The sequence below is a fragment of the Nematostella vectensis genome, chromosome 10 (assembly GCF_932526225.1).
Source record: "Nematostella vectensis chromosome 10, jaNemVect1.1, whole genome shotgun sequence".
Lineage (NCBI taxonomy): Eukaryota > Metazoa > Cnidaria > Anthozoa > Actiniaria > Edwardsiidae > Nematostella > Nematostella vectensis.
Genome location: NC_064043.1, coordinates 11,207,791 through 11,230,899, shown reverse-complemented (window position 1 = coordinate 11,230,899; position 23,109 = coordinate 11,207,791). Strand labels below are relative to the sequence as shown.

The 23,109-nt window shown below is 43.2% G+C and overlaps 3 protein-coding genes across 3 annotated transcripts; 1 reads left to right on the top strand and 2 right to left on the bottom strand.

The window, feature by feature from the left end:
- Window positions 1-147: 147 nt before the first annotated feature.
- LOC5519165 (pyrroline-5-carboxylate reductase 1, mitochondrial) lies at window positions 148-1,558 on the bottom strand. Its single transcript, XM_001639083.3, has one exon. The coding sequence runs from the start codon at window positions 1,481-1,483 to the stop codon at window positions 653-655; it is 831 nt and encodes a 276-aa protein (XP_001639133.1). The 5' UTR covers window positions 1,484-1,558; the 3' UTR covers window positions 148-652.
- Window positions 1,559-3,159: 1,601 nt separating this feature from the next.
- LOC5519169 lies at window positions 3,160-6,203 on the top strand. Its single transcript, XM_001639017.3, has 2 exons — window positions 3,160-3,663; window positions 4,553-6,203. The coding sequence occupies exons 1-2, from the start codon at window positions 3,238-3,240 to the stop codon at window positions 4,853-4,855; spliced, it is 729 nt and encodes a 242-aa protein (XP_001639067.1). The 5' UTR covers window positions 3,160-3,237; the 3' UTR covers window positions 4,856-6,203.
- Window positions 5,450-21,381, bottom strand: LOC5519155 (phosphatidylinositol 3,4,5-trisphosphate 3-phosphatase TPTE2). Its single transcript, XM_032364022.2, has 18 exons — window positions 21,001-21,381; window positions 19,729-19,776; window positions 19,382-19,466; window positions 18,886-18,968; window positions 18,671-18,781; window positions 18,136-18,226; window positions 17,834-17,897; window positions 17,119-17,183; window positions 15,315-15,375; window positions 14,897-14,978; window positions 14,446-14,534; window positions 13,330-13,391; window positions 12,865-12,945; window positions 12,362-12,467; window positions 12,012-12,109; window positions 6,819-6,923; window positions 6,681-6,751; window positions 5,450-6,591 (listed from the first exon to the last, which is right to left on the bottom strand). The coding sequence occupies exons 1-18, from the start codon at window positions 21,258-21,260 to the stop codon at window positions 6,489-6,491; spliced, it is 1,665 nt and encodes a 554-aa protein (XP_032219913.1). The 5' UTR covers window positions 21,261-21,381; the 3' UTR covers window positions 5,450-6,488.
- Between the last annotated feature and the right edge of the window lie 1,728 nt (window positions 21,382-23,109).

The following is a 23,109-nucleotide window of genomic DNA, read 5'->3' as shown; positions in this document are numbered from 1 at the left end:
ATGTGACAAGATGAATTTGACACTGGTTGACATCTTCATTGGAAGCTAAGAAGAAGGTCCCATATATCTAGCAGACACATGTCCAGAGGGAGGGTCCGAGGGGTCTGGACACCATTCTGCTTACGTGACGAGATGAGTTTACTCCGGTTAACAGTAAGAATAATTTTAATTTTATGCATGCTTTTATAAATAGGAAGTTTCTTGTTGGATCTAGTGACCTATTACTGAGCTAAGGATGCAATCACCCCAACCCCCCAGGTGGACCACCCTGGGTACCAGAGCCTCCAGACTCTCTCGTCCAGTGATTTTCAGCAAAAAACAGAAAACAGTGGATTTCCTGGATTTGAAATTATATATGAAGAATTTGTTTTAAATTCTAGAAATGGCACTTTGAAGAAAAGAGTTTTGGGTGTGTTTTTGTTGCATAGGAGTCTATTACAGTAGACAGCCATGTTTAAAATAGCTTTTAAATATAATTTAAATAACAAGGCTACAAACATAATTCTTAATTCTTTTGGCGGGAAATGACGAGTAAAGGCCACGTGGCACTTTTTGCGTCCATTTCGAGAGATTTATCTGATAAATCTTATATGCTACTAAAATCTCTTGTTTTATTGTCTGCTGTATTCCATATGACGAGTTAAATATAATTTTACTTATTTTTGTTCAGTTCCCCTTTGCCTACTTCCTTGGCGCGTAGACTCGCGGCTGCTACAGCCTTCATCAAAGCCCCGCGAAAACCACTCTCTTCGAGTGCGAAGATTCCGGCGATTGTCGAACCTCCTGCCGAACATACTTGATCTTTCAGCTCCCCGGGGTGTAGACCGCTTTCTAAGACCATCCTCGCTGCCCCTGAAGCAGTTTTAGCAGCGAGTTTCATCGCCTGTTCGCGGTTAAGCCCTGCTCTCACCGCTCCGTCCGCCATTGCTTCGATTGCTAAGTACAAATATGCGGGTCCGCCACCGGTGAGCGCAGTCATGACGTCCATAAGATCCTCATCGACTTCAAAACAATAACCTACCGAACTCATCAGCTCGTGAATATCCTTATAGTCTTCTTCCCTGGCGAATTTTCCGAAGGTCATCGCCGTTACTCCCTCGCGGAACTGGACTGGTGTATTCAACATCATTCGAATTAAACGTGTCCTTCCCGGTAGAGATTTTTGAAGCCATTCTAAAGTCACGCCGGCTGCAATCGAAGAAACGATGTGATCCCTTGTTACCACAGGAGATATTTCCTGCATTACTTGGGGGAAAGCTTTGGCCTTAGTAGCTAGAAAAATCGTCTTGGCCTCTTTGATGACTTTCTTGTTGTCTGATGTGACGGTGCATCCAAGAGCGCGAAAGTTTCTTAAATCGCTATCTCTCGGGGCGCTAGCTATAATATCGCTTGCTTTTATAACTCCAGCAGAGAGAAAACCTTTAGCCATTGCTGTGGCGGCTTTTCCGGCCCCAATAAACCCCATAGACGATATTAGACTCATCTTAGAGCCAGCGATTTCTCTTTCTATGAGAACCAAAAGAACGTGTTTACACAAAGGAATTTTGGAAAGATCTGGCGGGTGTCACACAACGCTCATTCTAGATTCACTAGAAAAACAAGTTACTCCAGGGTGACGTAATAAAATGTTTCTTCCAGATAAATGGGGATTTTAGCTGGTCGCGTTTTTTCGTCTTCATTTTCTCTCAAGTATTTATATATCCGTTTCAATGCGATGCGTGACATTTTTTTACGAACCCATTGGAAACTTCAGAATACCCGTCCACGTTTTACGCTGTGTCTACTTGCACGGCTTCCGGTAAAGGAGGAAAAAAAAAACTAGCTGCACGGCTGTCTCCCATTTTCTCGATTTTTAGCCTAAAAAACAAGTTTCTAGCTTTGAAACACTTCCACGATTTAAAAAAAACACCTCTTAACAGCCAAGAGATGTTTTTTAGCTTGAAAAGCTGTGCATTGAGTGACCCGCAAATGCTCGGCACAGTATGAACGAAGCGTGGCGTTCGACACCTCGTTTTCGCCAAAGCAGCTGTGCAAGGAGAAAAAAAGTAGATGCACTTCCCTTTTTTCTCTTTGTCATTAAGCCAAAATGAAAAGTTTTGACTTTAAAAACCTCCCACCGTTATTTAGAACAGTCAAACGATGGCTTCGAGCTTGAAAAAAATCGCAAAAGGCGACATGCGAGTGCTCGGCACATTATGAACGATGCATGAAATGTCGCTCCACGCTTCGTTCATACTTTGCCGAGCATTTGCGGGCCGCTGGTTGCATAGCTTTTCAGGCTAAAAATCGTCGCTTGGCTGTTCTAAATAATCGTGGAAGTGTTTTAAAGCCAGAGACTTGTTATTTAGACTAAAAATCGAGAAAACTGGAGACAGCCGTGCAGCTAGTTTTTTTTCCCTCCTTTACCGGAAGCCGTGCAAGTAGACACAGCGCTCTTAAGGCCTCTAAATTTCATCGGTCCGCAGTCCGCAGTCCAGAACTACTCAATATAAAATATCCATCATTGTACAATTAGTTTATAATACTACTCAATATAAAATATCCATCATTGCTCAATTAAATTATAATCGGATATGTTATGTTGGTTCGCGGTCCGCAGTGAAAGACTACTAATTCATCAATAGCTCCACAGCGGACCGCGGTTTACGGTAGCGGTGACTTAGATTACTTAGAGTTATCATTTGATACTTCGTTCTATAAATATGCAAAGACGGCTCCACCGCGGACTGCGGACCACTGTAGCAGTGACTTAGATCAATTAAATTAAATAATTTCGTTAGATGAATCAGAAAGACAGACTGCGGATCACGGCAGTAACGTGGCTCCACAGTGGACGGGTATTCTGAAGTTGCTCCAAACCATTTTTTTGGCTTGCGTCACAAAAAAACTTGATTTTTCGGAGTTCTCAAAATGCATTTTACGTGTGTTCAGGTGTGTCCAATTTTTAATTATCTCCTTTCAGTTTGAAGCCAGCCTTTTCAGCTCATTAGAAATACTTTCCCATACCGCAAAAACTCAGAGACTGAAGATACAAAATATATTTTTTTTCTAAAAATAGATAACTATGTAAGCCATTTTTAAAACCCGATCCCCATTGGTGGTTATTTTGGATATAATGATGACATCACACGGCGTGATTTGGTAACCAGGCCTGCGCTGTTCCATAATCGAAACGTAAGAGAACGTCCATAAATTTATAATATAAGCTTAGATTCCGTCTCCGGTCCGTGACCGTGTATGATGAGTTTCTTTAGCAAATTGAAAATGTCGAAGTCAGGAAATAGCAAGGAAACAGAATCTTCTCTGTATGAGCTCGTTAACCAAATGGGGTACCCGAAGGATGTGGCCGAGAGTGAGTTGAAAAAATGCAACAACGACCTGTCTCTAGCGAAGAAACGACTAGTTGAAAAGTACGGAAATAGTTCGTCATCCATGCCCCCTGCTTACAGCAACGAACCACCACCGCCATACAGCGAGAAGGCAACAGAGCCTGTGGCCTCATCTAACGTCCTGCTTTACGTAAAACAAGAAAAAACAGATCTACTAAAGGATCTCCAGACGTCGTTTCCACAACAGGAAGAAAGGTGTTGCTCGTGTTTTGACATAATATGCCCAGATCCTGATGAAGGTTTCACAGGAGAAAGCGTTTGGCAAGGACAGAAGGTGTGTGATATTTAAAGCAATAAAAATTGACAACACACACAAGCCGATTTGTCAAACTTTCACACTACATAGCTACATATAAGTTAAGTACTATAAGTAACTGGTTACTGTTTGTTATAATTTGACCAGTGTACAGTGCATAGATATTAGTGTTGATACCACCAATATTAGAATTACTCGCTTATTACCAAGCCGATTATGGTCCAAACGCCAAAATCATCGTCATGCAAATGTATCCTCTAGATTTGAAACGAAAAAAAAAACCGAGCTACACTACTTAATGATAAGCGAACACTTGTTTCTATGTTGACGTCTGCCTGTTTTGTAGTTAGTTGCTTTATCAACATGTAGTATTAGTGTCTTGTATAGTTTAATTTCCAAGTTTCCCCTAGTATTTCCGTAAATGTCTAACATAGTTTTTTATTATTATCATAGGTACGTAGATATAGGGAAGGCCATATATTATAAAAACTGCAAAAGGTTAATATGAAACCCTCGTTAAATAAAGTTTATTGTATTGTATTGTAACTGTCCTCTACGCGCTATCTGAAACCTGCGCAACTCCTAAAAATAACTGGGCATTCAGATAACCCAAAGTCCATTGAACTTCAAATCGGCATAGTGCATATAAATGGATTTTCAAAATCTGATGTGTCAAACAACCAAGACCTGTCATCAAAATTCATTGAATGAAGGTTGAAAAAGTACTATTTTGAAATATTTGTAGCAAGCATTTCTCTGGGTTCAAAGCAGGCTGCTAGCTTCTGTCAAAAACAGCAGTAATTTTTAAAAATTCCTGAGGTGCTCACATACTAACAGCTCTGAATTTATTGTAAGAGTACCATAGTCAATAACATCTTTACTTAACTGTTATTTCTTTTCTTTATAGGCCTATCACACAGAGTGCTATCTTAAAAACAAAGGGCCCCGATGTGAGCATTGCTGCTTTGCCTTAATTGCCTTTCCCAGCAAAGGCCTGTCTGGCAGATGGGGAATATACTCTGGCAAGAAGTACCACGAAGAATGTTACACCCTTTACGCTGGACCAAGATGCAGCAGTTGCTGTGATGTCATTGCCCCAAACCCAGACGAAGGGTACAGTGGTAGATGCCAGGAAGACAACAACAAGCTCTATCATGAGGAGTGTTTTACAAAGAAGAATTTGGCTGAATACAAAGCAAAGTATTCATGATTTCAATAGCTTACATAATTGAAGCTGAAAAATGTGATTTTTTTATATTTCTACACCATGTGGTATCCACTCAGGTTTTAAGGATTTAAAAATTACCAGCAGTTATAACATAGCTGAGAACTAGACTTGACATGTACATAAAGCATTTGTAAATAAATTATTCCACAAGAATTTTGGACATTTAGAGTGATTTTCATTAACACGTGAACTACACTTTAGCGTATTACACTTTGTGATCCAATTCCATTGTTCTCTTTTGTGTTTTCTTGACTATTACACTTTGACTATCCCACTTTATTTCATGGGTTAATGAAAACCACTCTATATATAACCAAACATATGTAAACAGCCATATATGTGTTTAGAGAATGTTTATTTTTTTCCCAACTAATCAGTGAGAAGTTTGGTGCTGAAATAGTTCAGGCCATTAAAAATCCATGTCAGAACAACAAATACTTGAATTTATGTTAAAATAACCAATTCTCAAGTGTAAGAACATGTATATAAACAGCTTAAATACTATTTTATATTCCTCTTCTTCTAACCTAAACTTGCTCAATTTTGTAGATATAGACAAATAAAAAGTGGCTCCACTCCAAAAAGTATTCTTTATTGTATTTCAATTAAGTGATACAATTATATAAAATCAAAAATCCATTATTTCTTTTCATTGTAGGCAGATCTTTTCAAAATTCCTTTCCTTTTGGCATATCAAAATTTTATTTCATTAAAAATATTATGCACTCAATTCTTATTGCTGTACATTTCATTTCATGTCACCCTAAAAAAAGGTCTATGGCATACTTTTTACAAGCTTGTTGAACTCCAATGGAATAGGAAGTAGCTAGATTTCCATTAATTTCAATTTCATTACTGTGAAAGTTAAAGCAGCATTGTCACCAGTTTACTTTTGGTTGATTTTGTAACAATCTTCAATGACTTTTAATGGGAAACACAGAAAACATTTCAAAATTGTAAAAGCAGCAGTCTATTGTCTATTTAGAGAGGATGGTCTGTTAAATAGCGTGGATTCTAATAGATTATTTTGTCAGATGAGGTTTCTCACAGCCCTCTGGAAGTAAACTGGTGACAATGTGGCTTTACATCTACATCTGTGGCCTAAGAAGTTACAACAATCTTCTACTGTGTTTGTAATTCTCAATAGAACATTGATAATGACAAGGGACAAATATTGCATCATCAATTATTATTACAAATATTATATAATACCCAAAAAGTCAGTTGTTATACATCAAATATTGGTATATCAAGGTTAAACTGTTTTCCCACCCAGATGTACGGTATCTGCACAGTTGTTGTCAAACTTCAATAAAAATTCCGTACCTAGTTTGAGACAGTATATGTTTTTGTAAAATTTTGTTGTCTGGTCATATGTTTTTTTGTACAAAAAGGGTTGATATCATCTAGCACGGTTTCACCCAAAATGTGAGACCAGTGACTGAAGCTACAATAGGTCAATTTTCTTTTAAAAAGATGATAATTCACCCAACACAGAGAATTTGCCTTAATTTTCTGCTTCAGTGCACTGGCAGCAATAAACTGAAACCAACCATTGGGCTAGTGTGTGTGCTACACTTTATATCTTCTACAAAACAATTTTCCACAAAACATGCTATTGCTGGTGGAACGTAATGTCAACAGCAAATGTTTCCTTGTAGACTTTCCATACTTTTGGTTTATGCGGATTATCCAATTCCTCTCTTCGCAGAAACAATCTGGCAAAGGAGAAAGAACTGGGTTTACTTCTGCTTACCACAAATTGAGTTCATACAAAGATATAATGCCAGAGAAAAAATAACAATACCTGTAATTTTCTATGAAACTTGTATGGAACCAGAAATAGAATGCACAATGATCATAGCCAACTGGTACATTCTAGGAATTAAAAAAAATATTAAGAAAGTGATGTTCAATAATGAGTCCCAAATATGATTTGACTTACAGGGTTGTTAGAGTAGAACTTGATTTTGATGTCCCCAGTGAGAGAAGGGCAATCCGTTTCACCAACTGCGATCACAAGCTTGTCCAGATCTTCAAAATACTTTATCTACAAAACATAGTTCATAAAACAGACAGTGAACCAAAGTTCACACCACAGCCACACCTCTGTTTTGTAGGAATTTTCCTACGTTCCCACCCCCTCTGTCCCACCCCTGTTGACTGCATACATAAGCTATCCAGGCTGCGCACCACCACCCCCACCCCCTCTGTCCAGCCCCTGTTGACTGCATAACATAACCTATCCAGGCTGCACCCCCCCACCCCCACCCCCTCTGTCCAGCCCCTGTTTACTGCATACATTACCTATCCAGGCTGCGCACCCCCCACCCCCACCCTCTCTGTCCAGCCTGTTTACTGCATACATAACCTATCCAGGCTGCGCACCCCCCCCACCCCCACCCCCTCTGTCCAGCCCCTGTTTACTGCATACATAACCTATCCAGGCTGCGCACCCCCCCCCACCCCCACCCCCTCTGTCCAGCCCCTGTTTACTGCATACATTACCTGTCCAGGCTGCGCACCCCCACCCCCACCCCCACCCCCTCTGTCCAGCCCCTGTTTACTGCATACATTACCTGTCCAGGCTGCGCACCCCCCCACCCCCACCCCCTCTGTCCAGCCCCTGTTTACTGCATACATTACCTGTCCAGGCTGTGCACCCCCCCACCCCCACCCCCTCTGTCCAGCCCCTGTTTACTGCATACATTACCTGTCCAGGCTGCGCACCCCCCCACCCCCACCCCCTCTGTCCAGCCCCTGTTTACTGCATACATAACCTATCCAGGCTGCGCACCCCCCACCCCCACCCCCTCTGTCCAGCCCGTTTACTGCATACATTAACTGTCCAGGCTGCGCACCCCCCCACCCCCACCCCCACCCTCTCTGTCCAGCCCGTTTACTGCATACATTACCTGTCCAGGCTGCGCACCCCCCCACCCCCACTGTCCAGCCCGTTTACTGCATACATTAACTGTCCAGGCTGCGCACCCCCCCACCCCCATCCCCACCCTCTCTGTCCAGCCCGTTTACTGCATACATTACCTGTCCAGGCTGCGCACCCCCCCACCCCCACTGTCCAGCCCGTTTACTGCATACATTACCTATCCAGGCTGCGCACCCCCCCACCCCCCACCCCCTCTGTTCAGCCCCTGTTTACTGCATACATAACCTATCCAGGCTGCGCACCCCCCCCACCCCCACCCCCTCTGTCCAGCCCCTGTTTACTGCATACATTACCTGTCCAGGCTGCGCACCCCCCCCCCACCCCCTCTGTCCAGCCCCTGTTGACTGCATACATTACCTGTCCAGGCTGCGCACCCCCCCCCCCCCCACCCCCACCCTCTCTGTCCAGCCCCTGTTTACTGCATACATAACCTATCCAGGCTGCGCACCCCCCCCACCCCCACCCCCTCTGTCCAGCCCCTGTTTACTGCATACATTACCTGTCCAGGCTGCGCACCCTCCACCCCCACCCCCTCTGTCCAGCCCGTTTACTGCATACATTACCTGTCCAGGCTGCGCACCCCCCCACCCCCACCCCCTCTGTCCAGCCCGTTTACTGCATACATTACCTGTCCAGGCTGCGCACCCCCCACCCCCTCTGTCCAGCCCCTGTTTACTTCATACATTACCTGTCCAGGCTGCGCACCCCCCACCCCAACCCTCTCTGTCTAGCCCGTTTACTGCATACATTACCTGTCCAGGCTGCGCACCCCCCACCCCCACCCCCTCTGTCCAGCCCCTGTTTACTGCATACATTACCTGTCCAGGCTGCGCACCCCCCACCCCCACCCCCCTCTGTCCAGCCCGTTTACTGCATACATTACCTGTCCAGGCTACGCACCCCCCACCCCCACCCCCTCAGTCCAGCCCGTTTACTGCATACATTACCTGTCCAGGCTGCGCACCCCCCACCCCCACCCCCTCTTACCAGCCCCTGTTGACTGCATACATTACCTGTCCAGGCTGCGCACCCCCCCACCCCCACCCCCTCTGTCCAGCCCCTGTTTACTGCATACATTACCTGTCCAGGCTGCGCACCCCCAACCCCCACCCCCTCTGTCCAGCCCGTTTACTGCATACATTACCTGTCCAGGCTGCGCACCCCCCACCCCCACCCTCTCTGTCCAGCCTGTTTACTGCATACATAACCTATCCAGGCTGCGCACCCCCCCCCCACCCCCACCCCCTCTGTCCAGCCCCTGTTTACTGCATACATAACCTATCCAGGCTGCGCACCCCCCCCCACCCCCACCCCCTCTGTCCAGCCCCTGTTTACTGCATACATTACCTGTCCAGGCTGCGCACCCCCACCCCCACCCCCACCCCCTCTGTCCAGCCCCTGTTTACTGCATACATTACCTGTCCAGGCTGCGCACCCCCCCACCCCCACCCCCTCTGTCCAGCCCCTGTTTACTGCATACATTACCTGTCCAGGCTGTGCACCCCCCCACCCCCACCCCCTCTGTCCAGCCCCTGTTTACTGCATACATTACCTGTCCAGGCTGCGCACCCCCCCACCCCCACCCCCTCTGTCCAGCCCCTGTTTACTGCATACATAACCTATCCAGGCTGCGCACCCCCCACCCCCACCCCCTCTGTCCAGCCCGTTTACTGCATACATTAACTGTCCAGGCTGCGCACCCCCCCACCCCCACCCCCACCCTCTCTGTCCAGCCCGTTTACTGCATACATTACCTGTCCAGGCTGCGCACCCCCCCACCCCCACTGTCCAGCCCGTTTACTGCATACATTAACTGTCCAGGCTGCGCACCCCCCCACCCCCATCCCCACCCTCTCTGTCCAGCCCGTTTACTGCATACATTACCTGTCCAGGCTGCGCACCCCCCACCCCCACTGTCCAGCCCGTTTACTGCATACATTACCTATCCAGGCTGCGCACCCCCCCACCCCCCACCCCCTCTGTTCAGCCCCTGTTTACTGCATACATAACCTATCCAGGCTGCGCACCCCCCCCCACCCCCACCCCCTCTGTCCAGCCCCTGTTTACTGCATACATTACCTGTCCAGGCTGCGCACTCCCCCACCCCCACCCCCTCTGTCCAGCCCCTGTTTACTGCATACATTACCTGTCCAGGCTGCGCACCCCCCCCCACCCCCTCTGTCCAGCCCCTGTTGACTGCATACATTACCTGTCCAGGCTGCGCACCCCCCCCCCCACCCCCACCCTCTCTGTCCAGCCCCTGTTTACTGCATACATAACCTATCCAGGCTGCGCACCCCCCCCACCCCCACCCCCTCTGTCCAGCCCCTGTTTACTGCATACATTACCTGTCCAGGCTGCGCACCCTCCACCCCCACCCCCTCTGTCCAGCCCGTTTACTGCATACATTACCTGTCCAGGCTGCGCACCCCCCCACCCCCACCCCCTCTGTCCAGCCCGTTTACTGCATACATTACCTGTCCAGGCTGCGCACCCCCCCACCCCCTCTGTCCAGCCCCTGTTTACTTCATACATTACCTGTCCAGGCTGCGCACCCCCCACCCCAACCCTCTCTGTCTAGCCCGTTTACTGCATACATTACCTGTCCAGGCTGCGCACCCCCCACCCCCACCCCCTCTGTCCAGCCCCTGTTTACTGCATACATTACCTGTCCAGGCTGCGCACCCCCCACCCCCACCCCCCTCTGTCCAGCCCGTTTACTGCATACATTACCTGTCCAGGCTACGCACCCCCCACCCCCACCCCCTCAGTCCAGCCCGTTTACTGCATACATTACCTGTCCAGGCTGCGCACCCCCCACCCCCACCCCCTCTTACCAGCCCCTGTTGACTGCATACATTACCTGTCCAGGCTGCGCACCCCCCCACCCCCACCCCCTCTGTCCAGCCCCTGTTTACTGCATACATTACCTGTCCAGGCTGCGCACCCCCAACCCCCACCCCCTCTGTCCAGCCCCTGTTTACTGCATACATTACCTGTCCAGGCTGCGCACCCCCCACCCCCACCCCCTCTGCCAGCCCCTGTTGACTGCATACATTACCTGTCCAGGCTGCGCACCCCCCCACCCCCACCCCCTCTGTCCAGCCCCCGTTTACTGCACACATTACCTGTCCAGGCTGCGCACCCCCCCACCCCCACCCCCTCTGTCCAGCCCCTGTTTACTGCATACATTACCTGTCCAGGCTGCGCACCCCCCACCCCCACCCTCTCTGTCCAGCCCCTGTTTACTGCACACATTACCTGTCCAGGCTGCGCACCCCCCACCCCCACCCCCTCTGTCCAGCCCCTGTTTACTGCATACATTACCTGTCCAGGCTGCGCACCCCCCACCCCCACCCTCTCTGTCCAGCCCCTGTTTACTGCATACATTACCTGTCCAGGCTGCGCACCCCCCCACCCCCACCCCCTCTGTCCAGCCCCTGTTTACTGCATACATAACCTATCCAGGCTGCGCACCCCCCACCCCCACCCTCTCTGTCCAGCCCCTGTTTACTGCATACATTACCTGTCCAGGCTGCGCACCCCCCCACTCCCACCCCCTCTGTCCAGCCCCCGTTTACTGCATACATTACCTGTCCAGGCTGCGCACCCCCCCACCCCCACCCCCTCTGTCCAGCCCCTGTTTACTGCATACATTACCTGTCCAGGCTGCGCACCCCCCACCCCCACCCTCTCTGTCCAGCCCCTGTTTACTGCATACATTACCTGTCCAGGCTGCGCACCCCCCCACCCCCACCCCCTCTGTCCAGCCCCTGTTTACTGCATACATAACCTATCCAGGCTGCGCACCCCCCACCCCCACCCTCTCTGTCCAGCCCCTGTTTACTGCATACATTACCTGTCCAGGCTGCGCACCCCCCACCCCTACCCTCTCTGTCCAGCCCGTTTACTGCATACATAACCTATCCAGGCTGCGCACCCCCCACCCCCACCCCCTCTGTCCAGCCCCTGTTTACTGCATACATTACCTGTCCAGGCTGCGCACCCCCCACCCCTACCCTCTCTGTCCAGCCCGTTTACTGCATACATAACCTATCCAGGCTGCGCACCCCCCCCCCCACCCCCACCCCCTCTGTCCAGCCCCTGTTTACTGCATACATTACCTGTCCAGGCTGCGCACCCCCCCACCCCCACCCCCTCTGTCCAGCCCCTGTTTACTGCATACATTACCTGTCCAGGCTGGCCCTCACTGCATGACATGTGGCACACCACACTGCTGTTGATTATAACCTCTAGCCTCAAATCTTTACCGTCACCATTACCAACACCTAATAACAAACTATCAGTCGCACTCTAGCCAATAACATGCATTGATGGATGCAGTAGGGTAAATTAAAAGGAACAGATACACCCTATCAGATGACAAAAAGCTCACACTTGGTCTTAATAATTCTTTTATGCCAAAAGAGTTTTGGGTCACATTAAAAATGCACCTCTCTCTTTGTGACTGGAACTACAGAAGGCATACCTAGGAATATTTTTTATTATATTTGGCATCAAAGATATGAAAATAATATTACCTCCAATGCCATCAATTTTGATTGTCTTCAATTTGAGTGTGACAGCGGGTGGCATTCTTCTGTTCAGCTTTGTAAAGATTTGCTCAAGGTACCCTACATAACGCCCCTGAGGAAATTAAACAATAATAAACTTTCAAAAAGCTAGGTAAATAAGCCAAATTATCATCTCTTACCACAGGCGAACCGGGATTAGAATCAGTCCCTCGTAATCCATTGGGGAGATGAAGTATAATTATAAGTTGTGGGGTTTAGTCCCTGTGCCACAATTCCTCTCAAAAACAACATATGAGGCTAATATAGTAATGTAACTGGCTTTATTGAAAAAACAGTCAAGACACAACTTCAAATTAAGTTTTATTTTTCCGAAGGATCACTAAAGAATGATTCTTATCCTGGTTTGCCCGTGCTTTTACTTTCTATGATATTATAAAAAAAAATACTGACACATAGCAGCCTTCAAACTTAGTGTGAGCATATGATTAGAATAGAGCCGGCTAATATACCTGGCTAGGAGTCTGAACACCTTGGTAAGTTTTACCAACACTGTAATCTGTACGTCGCACTCCAAAGTACTCCAGGCTGTGCTAAAATTATACATCATTTAATAAGTATCTAATACAATAAAGAACATGCAAGATTGTGCTTAGCATCTGACATCAAAACAGTCCTGTTTTCAATGTTAAGATGGGCAGAAATTTGAACTTGTGTAGCTTCCTACAATTGATTTTACAAAGAATTGGGACACATCAATTGCAAGCTCAGTAGGAGCAATGGATAAAAGGTTTGGCTTTGAAATTCTCAGGCTCTGGGCACTTCACATGACAGGTAAGCACTGTATGAAAAACCTAGTTTGCAACATTTGTGTCAAAAGCTTTGTGAAAACTACTGTTTAGAGAAGAAATTTGTTATATTATATAATCATTATTATGGTACATAAACAAACAATAGTTCAATAATTCTCTACCAACCTGTGCCTGTTCAAACTGGCCACTGGCAATCAACCAGGCACAAATAGCTGTCCCTGTTCTACCTGCATTTAAAATAAGAGAGAATACAATGTTATCTAGTCATTAGGCAACCACCCACTAGCAGGGCTGTGGCTGGAGTGGGGCATGTCCACCCCCCCCCCCCCCCCCCAACACACACACACACACACACACACCAAAAAAATTACAGAATTATAAAGAAATGTATGGGTGTGGCTGTGTTCTCAAATATTTTTTAACTGTTACTGTATCATGCCCCCCCCCCAATATTTTTAGGCCTGTGACAGCTCTGTGCTAAGCGTGCAAAGAATTTAGGCAACCAGTTGCCTTGAAATGACTTTCTTGCAAATAACAGTTTCCCAATAATTTCTCAAAGAGAAGACACATTCAGAAGAATATTTGTATCTATATGACAAATAAGGCCAATAAAACAGCTTTGTTGCCATAATTGGCCCAGTAAGCTTCTTAGCAGGGCTTCTGGAATTACGTGCTTGTGCTTTTCCGCGTAATCCCGTGTAATTTGGCTAAACTTTGAAAGACAAAACATTTAATTGCACAGCTGATGTGTTCTTTTAGGGTTCTTACCTCTATTTCTCATAAAAAAAGAGATATATTTTTCGTAAAAGTGCGATATTTCGAACTGAATTTCGAAAACAAATAAAATGACTAGGCGTTTTTTGCTAAACCGCGAAGGCCTAGGACTAAGAATAAAATACCTTTTTTAATTGGCTGGTGGCTAGGAGCCAATGAAAACTTGCCTAAGATATTTTCACCCAAAAAATTAACCTTTTCAAGTTATTTCGTGCTTTCCTTCGGTACAAAATGTAGTTTGGGCGTAACAGTTGATATTCCGTGTAATTTAGCGCGTAATTCGGTAAAGAATCCCGCAAAATTTAGATTTTTAAAGAAAAATGTATTGCAAAAACCCCGCGTAATTTACCGCTTAATGATTGATTTTCCACGTAATTTACCGCGTAATGATTGATTTTCCGCATAGTTTAGTGTGTAATTTAGCAAAGAATCCCGCTTAATTTTGAGTTTTTTTCCACGTAATTCCAGAAGCCCTGTCTTAGGGCTGATGAGGCAACCACATTTGACCTTTTCCTCCTTTGCAATGTACAGCAATGACATTTGAGGGGTCTTTGTCCAACCATTCTCTGACATTGTGACAGAAATACAGCAGCTGGCTGAGGAATAAAAAAGTAATGAAAACATAAAAGCCAACAGCAACTTTATGCATTTCTCAAGGACTTATAAAAATATGGCATTATGTTCCAAAAATGAGGCTAAAAAGTGGGTGAGTTATAAAGAACAATGCATTAATAGCTGTGAATTAACAAAGTTACGTATATCTCAGCAGCATTTGCAAAGTTGTGTTTATTAAATTTAGAATTCTACTAAATTAAGCTATATGCTACTATATGCTGATAAGGATTTAGAATTGTGGGTGGTCGTGCAACAATGATTTTGGCTGTAACATGTTGGGACTCTACATAGTGGTCAAAAATGGTACTCAAGATGGTCAGGTTTGAACTATCTGCATACCTACCTAAGTCTTGGGACGTTGTGGTCATCTATGAGTATTCTTTCCACTTGATTGTGAAAAATGGATGGATCATAGCTTCTCTCACCTGAAACACATAATCCAACTTCATCTGAGGAATGGACCATTAGGTGTTTAACATGAAATCTTACGCTTCACATTCACTGTATTTTAATACTACTGTGTTCATGTTAACAGCATATTATTTTTTCTCTACATGGCACCCTATCAGGCTATCATTATAAGATCAAAGCCTCAGCTGCTAACAAAATACAGCATTTACATGGGGCCGCACATACTCTGAGTCAAGCTAAATGGTTCCAACCTCATCTATACTGTATATTCAAATGTCTTATGTGTATGATTCGGCATAATAGCAAAATCTTATTGCCTCTTATATGGGTATAAGAGGTGAGATACTTACTACAGAGATTGTAGACTTTGTAGTGATCAGAATGTTTGGTATCCAGGAATCTTGCAACTTCCTGTAGCACACATTAAGATATAATTTAGCCTTTATCAGGATTTAATTGTATAGCTTCCTAAAGCACAAGTTACAATAACTCACAACTAGAGGTAAAATATATTTTTAATACTTTCAACCATTGTATTGTTTATTTTGGAAGACTTAGTTTAGAAAGTCATAAAAACTCTACACTTGTATTAACAACTGCATGGCATTTCAAAAAAAATTAGTGCAAAACAAATATATATATAAGGAAAACAAATGAAAAAGAACTTAGATGTGTGAGGGCTTATAACACCTTACAATTGCTTCCTGCAAGGGGCCTAAACACCACTCAAAAGATTCTCTAGCACACATGCAGCTGTGGTCACACCCAGATATAATGCACAAAGTACATCAGAGTGTCATTAGACTGCAATGTGCATCAATGTCTGAAAAAGTAATATACAGTACCAAAAACTGGTCATCAACTAAGACAGAAATTTGACAGTTCAGCAATTCTATAGAGAAATTCATCATCAATGAGGGAATTCCAAGGTAAATTTCAAGCAAAAAACGCACGAGTCAAGCAGCGACGAGTTCGATACCGTTGAATCGATGATGAATTAGTCTTGAATCCTATGGTCAAATTCTTTTTATGGTTGAAGAGATTTTTATGCACTATTTTTAGTTGTCAAAGAAGCTATTTTGTAGTTGTTATTTTACCAGCCAATGAGAGGCGAGCAGTGTTTTTACATGAGATCTATCACGTTCAGAAAGTTTAATCCATTTTGTTTTTAAGAAAAAGAGACAACGGTTTGATGGCGGCATCTTTATTCTCAATGGTACAATTAATAGCTGGATATTTATCGGATTGAATACAAAGGCTCTAATCAATCACCAACCAAATCTGTGAGGATTGGAAGTTCTTACCTGAGATGGGAAAATGGACAGATCAAAACAGAAAAGACAGAACGGATGCGTGTCCGTTCAAATTTAGAGGGAATCATGACTTCCTCCTGATTGATAGTAAACATGGAGGTTGACAGCAATGCCCATTAGGGAGTTGTTGAAGTGAGTTCCATAAACAGACCGCTGCTCACTGCACCAGGTGAGAAACTGGTTGTGGTACCTCAGGATTTGTACGCTTAGTGGGTAGCGACTCTGGTGCTTTTTTCTGGTGTTGTAGGCTGTGATACATTCTTTGAATTCTTGTGTTTCGTTTTAAATATATGTAGCCATTGTATTTTCATTCATGGTTTTTTGTCTTTTCTGCGCCAAGAGCCCTAATGTCAGTGTTTTGTTTTGACTTTCGCTGCGTTTGTTTCCTACTCACAAAAGTCAAAGGCTTGGAAAGTTTTTCAACTTCTGGGAAATTCAGACTAAATCTCAGAGCGAAAGTTTCTTCCTAAACAAGTCCATTCATCCATATCAAAACTAGTTTGATGAGAACTTTGATTTTCTCAGCTAAGGTTAAGTTTGAAAGATATGATTCGCACTGGGAAAAATTTAGTGGTACACCTGTGCTTTCATTGAATTCCAATTTTCAACTATTGAATTCCACAAAAATCTCACTCTATTTTGACCAATGAGGGCGCATCTAAGAATTTGACTATAGGATTCTACAACTTACTGTGAACCCATCTGCATTGACACGACAAGGCAAAAGTGGTTTGTCTCCCATCATGTTTCTGTTGTTGTATGGCTCCTAAGCCTACATTATATTTTGTGTTGTCGCCTGTTCTTTGTAACTCAAACATTATGGGAAAAGTGCAACACTTACTGAGATGGGATTGCGGTACATTTTATGCTTTCCAGACGATGGAAAGGACATGGCTATTACTCTTTCTGCATAAAAAGAAAATAATGATATAATGGTAAAAATTAAAAGCATGACTTACATTGCAGCACACCAGTAAAACCCTGAAGGCCTAAGATATGTGTGGAATGTTTATTGTTTTCTGATGAATCAGACGTAAGAATTCAGACACTGAGACTTGTTGAGACATGTTTCTAGTTGACTGTTTGAATATCTTGCAAGTGATTGGTCGAAACAAACATTCCATACATATTTCCGGTGTTCACGGTTTTCTTAGTCACACTGTAAAGTGCACTCAAAGAACTTAAGGTTTTTTTTAAGTACTAGTGTTGCTGGGCAAAACAGCCAGTATTGCTAACCAAGCAATAAAGTCACATGATATTTCTTAACACATGCCACAAAGTAGTTCACTAGCACTTCCTCTGTCTTCTGACAAGCAGATTGAGATTTTGCAAGCAATAATGGCTGTTGTTGATGCTAGCAATATTGGCCCTTGTTGGTACTAACTATGTTGGTTATTATTGGTGCAAGCAATGTTGCTCATTTTGTCAGTAAAAAAACTACTAGGTTCTGTGGGTGTGAAAAATATGAAATATTGTAGGTTCAATAATGTTGGTCATTATTGGAGCAAGGTGTGTTGGTTAATGTTAATGCTAGCTATGGTTGGTGCATTAATTACCTGTCACATAAGTAAGATCAAGGTCAAAGCCATCTTGCTGGTATCTTCTCTTATTCTGGGATATCTAAATTAAAATAAAAGGTATTTTCAGGTCAACTGTCAAGGAAAGTGGTAGAAATTACCTATCAATACAGAAAATATACATCTTTTTATCATGTCTGTCCGTCATGCGTCTGTCCATTATGCGACTGTCCATCATGCATCTGTCCATCATGCGTCTGTCCATCATATGTCAGTCTGTTTGTTTGGTGATCCATCTGTCTGTCCTTTGGTCTGTCTGATAGACGACAGCAAGCACTCACCATTCTTCTTGTTGCTCTTTCCAACTGATCTTTTCCTGTGACTATTCTTATAAAGAACAGAACTCTGATGAAACGGGCTGCAACCACCAATCTGCCAGGAAAAGGACATGTCTAATAACTATAGCATTAATAAATGCCAGTCCCGACTAGCATGTCTTGCAACGGTTTGCCTAATTCTTTACAATGACACGACTTGCAAAAAGTGGTCATCGAGACATTCAGGCCATTTATAAAGAGTTGATGTGATATTACTTACTTGACATAACTATGCTCAAATGTGATAGCAGCAAACACCACTGTAAGTATGAAGATGCCAATTCAACTACTAGGTCAAGGACGTATTACTTACTTCACATAACTATGCTCAAATGTGATAGCAGCAAACACCACTGTAAGTATGAAGATGCCAATTCAACTACTAGGTCAAGGACGTATTACTTACTTGACATAACTATGCTCAAATGTGATAGCAGCAAGCACCACTGTAAGTATGAAGATGCCAATTCAACTACTAGGTCAAGGACGTATTACTTACTTGACATAACTATGCTCAAATGTGATAGCAGCAAACACCACTGTAAGTATGAAAGACGCCAATACAACTACTAGGTCAAGGACTTCCAGCCAACGCTTGAAGAAAAAAGTCCTAAACATGAGGTACAGTATCAGAATTGCAAACAAACTCTTAGTAAAAATTCCAATAAAGCAGCACACAAGTATACAAGTATGATAAGCAAACTGTCTGCTTACCCTAATGCAAAAACCCTCATACTCAATTCAATCAGAAAGATTGTAGCAATCACTACAGAGAATATTTCCAAAGGCTTGTAACTCTATGGAAAAGAAAATGTAGCGTGATTTATACAATACAATTAAACTAAGAGGCACTTGCACGCTTGTACTAAGAAAAGTTTAAAATAAACTACATAAAACCTTCATGTTTGCTTCATCCAAATATAATAGATACAAAAGAACCAATTTTATGCAAAAATGGTAATATGCAGGGAATAGTAAATAATTAGGTTTGAGCATAAATTTCAAGGTTTGTTAGCATACGGCCTGTACCCCAACCTAACAGGGTGGTGAAGAGTATTTTGTGATTCAATAAACCTGGGATAATTATTTTGGTTATTTTGCCTGATCTTGACTCTTTTTTACTTTTCCAAAAATAAAATAAAATAACTTTTCAACCATGCTAAGGCTTTTACCCAAGACCTATCTTATTTTTATTGCTGAATTGCTGTACCTCTGAAGTGTGATTGGTGTCATTTGTTGAAAGATCAACAATAACAATAATAACATCAGCCAGAACAAGCAGCAAACTGATTAACCTGAAAACAGACAGAAAAAGCTTTAAACACGCACAGGGCATACATGATGCACAAAAAGGGTAAAACAAGACAAAAGAGGATGTATAAAAAAAGGACAATGGTGGTGTAGCTAAAATGCAGCATAAGACTTTAAATAATTAAAACAATCATCAATAAAGACAGTTAAAAAAGTGGGTATTATTGGATGGGCTATTTGGAGACAAATCCTAGCCAAAATACATAACATCTATAAAGCTTCAAGAAAACAGGGATTCATATGCACCTGATGATAAAATGTTCCACAATTCTCCTGATCTTCTCTCTAAGCTTCCTAAAGAAAACAAAGAACAAAACAATGGTGAATGCTTGGGATGTATGTAATGTATTGTATGACTTTTGCTCACAAAGTATTCAGCATAATGACACAATGGAGCCTCAATATAACAATATTTATATACCCTGCTAGCAGAGCATTCTTCCTTTTTGTTTTTATCAGTTCACTTCTGTGTTGTGAGTCTGTTCTTTTTCGCGATCTCGTTTGTGGGTAATATTTATATGTTTATAAACATATAATGATGTATTTGATATAATAATTGACATGTTCAGTCCCAACAAAGTTACAGTAAAATGCATAGGGGAGAATCTTGATACAATAACATTCAGTATAACAATATTCTCAGTATTTGAATAACAATTTTGCACACCAAATGTAAAATCTAATACACGCTAGTCTGCAATGCATTTAACAAAAATGTTAAATGTTAGAGCCATTAAATCCTTTTCTCTTGATTTCTTCCATATACACCTATTTCATAAAAGGTTGCACTTGCAGATCCATGCTTTGTAACCCACAGAGACTCATGGATATCATATTAACAAAACCATAGGTACCATTAAAAATAAATCCAGGGTTTGAAAGTTGTAGTGTTCTTGTTTATACACCTATTTGAAAAAATGTATATTTATACTGTATATGTAACCCGCAGTGGTTCATGGTTAGCATATAAATGATACTTATTTTGATACCACAAATTGGAAAAGAGGGGGGTCCATCCTGTTCTTGATACCCCCTGTCCCCTGTCCAGATTTCCTGTATTTTGTTGTCTGAGATTGGTGATTCAAACCAGAAAACCTTGATATAAAGTCAGTTGTACAGTAACATGGACTGAAATATTGCCCCCTGTATGCAAAATTCTCAACAGGCTCATGAGATACAAAACTCGTCATAATGTTCTTATGAATATTCCAACCTCTTAGTAATACCAAATCCGTAAGTAACTTAAAGTGCTTTTAAAAACAAAAATAATAGAGAAATCATCTCTTATTTCATGAACTGTAAAGTACTTACTTACTTAAACTTAAATGTTTGGAATCATGTAGGCCTAAAAAAGTTATAGCTCACACTTTTTATTTTAAACGTATAGTATATCATTCAGTTTGTAATTTTAAGTTATCGCAAACTTTCAAGTATTTCCTTAGTCAAATCCTCCCTCTTCGAAAGCCCTGGTCTAAACGAATGCAACAAGTTTTGGAAGTTGCACAAGACATATCTTACCCAAGCCACGAGACTGGCTCCATAGCATGGTATCCCTCGTTCCATGAGCTCATATTTGGATCAGTCACGAAGTACACGTGTTTATGTGGTAACTGAACTTGCTCTAATTCTTCTTGCTCCTCTTGCTGTTCGAGTTCAGCTTCCGTCATATCTTCGTCTTCTTCCATTTCGTCGTCCGCGTCCCCGTTGTTTGAGCCCACGACGAGGTTTTCCTTGCTACCGAATCTCCGATAATTCACCGCGAAGCCGTGGCTGGACATGTTTATGACAATGCAAGGCGAGAGATAAGGATTTATTTGGAAACACAGCTAGGATTTTCATCGGATGGATGAGTATACCGAGGAAATACAATCAGACAATGCGCGCCAAGCACTAACACACGTGACTCTAGGTTACAATGGGGGAGGGGGAGGGAAGTTTAAGATAAATCGAAATTTAAACCGAGAAGGATATTCAACTGAAACAGAAGGATATTCAAAATACCACTAGAAAAGACTTTATAGTTCAAATATGATATTTTTGTGAACATCATTTTACAAACTCGGTTATCCGGTGTTAGGAGATACATTCCTTAGCCTCCGTTTAATTTTTGGTTGCTTCATGATTTATCCACTAGAAATTATGTATAGTCTAATACTCTGTCCTCTATAGGCTACATACCTCTTATTTACGCATTGTGTTTATCACGAAGTATTCTTATACGCGACACATCGGATGTAAAGTTCAACCGGAAGTCGCGTCCCTGATATCTTGTGATCGTGTTTTGACTAAGCGGGGGAGGGAGGAGAAATATGAAAATGCACAAAAAGGAATACGCAAGCGATTTAAATTGTTTGAACATTTGTCTGCGATTTTAATGCCTTCTGCACCTTGGTATTTGTAAATAGCCTAGCATTAACAGTGCTCTATAGGTCTAAACAAAGGCTTATAAGTAGGGGCAATAAAATCTGCATTGTATTAGTGAACAGCTTTTTCATGCGCGCGTACGAACGCCGGAAGGGGCAACAGCTTTCGCATGCGCAAATTCCAGTTGGGAAGAATATTTCTTTCTATTCTTCATTCGTCGTTTTTTATGCTTACCAAAAGAATTGCAAGCTAAAATTAAAAGTCGTAGGTAGAAGTGGGTTTATAAATTCATATTGAAGAAGGGAGCGTAGAAATTCAAAGTACCGAGAGAAACTAGCTTTTGTTTGAGAAGGTAACATTGATCCGCGCGCCTAAAAGTACCCCGATCCACAGAGACCCCGTGTTGATTGATGGAGCCCAGGCAGCCAAGCTAAGACAAAAAAACTGTAACAGAACCACCAGCAAAGGCGGGGTTACACCCCCTTTCGACTTAGTGACCCCCCCCCCCCCCAACCCGCCGGCAAAATCCTAGATCAACCCTACCGCTCGTGACAACTCAAAAACAAGGCTAGGGGATTTCTTCGATAGATGGCTACAGACAAACCAAAATTCACATTCGACCAGAGACAAAAAGCCCTTAGGATCAAATCCAAATGGCCAGAGCTTCTTGGAAAGGTATAGATAGTGTTATAAACGGTATATCCGCAAAGTAGAAATATCAACTTGATTTTACCTTGGGCGAATTAGAAACATTAATTAAACACTGGTCTACTCCGGCCGCAGCAGAGCTGAAACGCCATCTTTTCTAATGGATAAATGAAATATTTCCCTTTAATGTCGTATATATTTTGTTTTCGTGCTTTAATTAATAATAACTCCTAGAGTTTCATGTGGTCGAAAAGACTACTTCTTAACCACTTCCCAGGTATGGTTGCTGAGGTTACCATTTTGGCTGTTACTTATGCGGACGTGTCCCTCTCTAGGGTCCGTACCAGACCCCATAGGGAGCACCGCTACCAGACAAAGGCATCATAAGAGCGCGACTATGATCCTTGCTCCAGTTGTCAGTTTATGTCTAATGTTTCTACAGTTGGGTCTACGTTTACAATTTTTGAGTAAAATAGTTTAATTAGAAAGGCTACAGACAAGCTGTAGAAAAACTAGATGGTTTGCGTAGAAGCGTGGTTAAACACAGAAGTCGCGCTGACTGTCGAGCGTTAGCTGGTTAGCCCCTCGTCGTCGCACTTTGTGAGCAGTTTTCAG

Excerpts from the sequence above, each read along its gene's own strand:
- LOC5519165 (XM_001639083.3), bottom strand. The coding sequence starts at position 1,483 with ATGAGTCTAATATCGTCTATGGGGTTTATTGGGGCCGGAAAAGCCGCC.
- LOC5519169 (XM_001639017.3), top strand. The coding sequence starts at position 3,238 with ATGATGAGTTTCTTTAGCAAATTGAAAATGTCGAAGTCAGGAAATAGC. Across the intron at positions 3,664-4,552 it reads GCGTTTGGCAAGGACAGAAG|GCCTATCACACAGAGTGCTA; the intron begins GTGTGTGATATT and ends TTTTCTTTATAG.
- LOC5519155 (XM_032364022.2), bottom strand. The coding sequence starts at position 21,260 with ATGTCCAGCCACGGCTTCGCGGTGAATTATCGGAGATTCGGTAGCAAG. Across the intron at positions 18,782-18,885 it reads ATGAGGGTTTTTGCATTAGG|GACTTTTTTCTTCAAGCGTT; the intron begins GTAAGCAGACAG and ends CCTCATGTTTAG. Across the intron at positions 17,184-17,833 it reads TGATCTTACTTATGTGACAG|AAAGAGTAATAGCCATGTCC; the intron begins GTAATTAATGCA and ends CTTTTTATGCAG.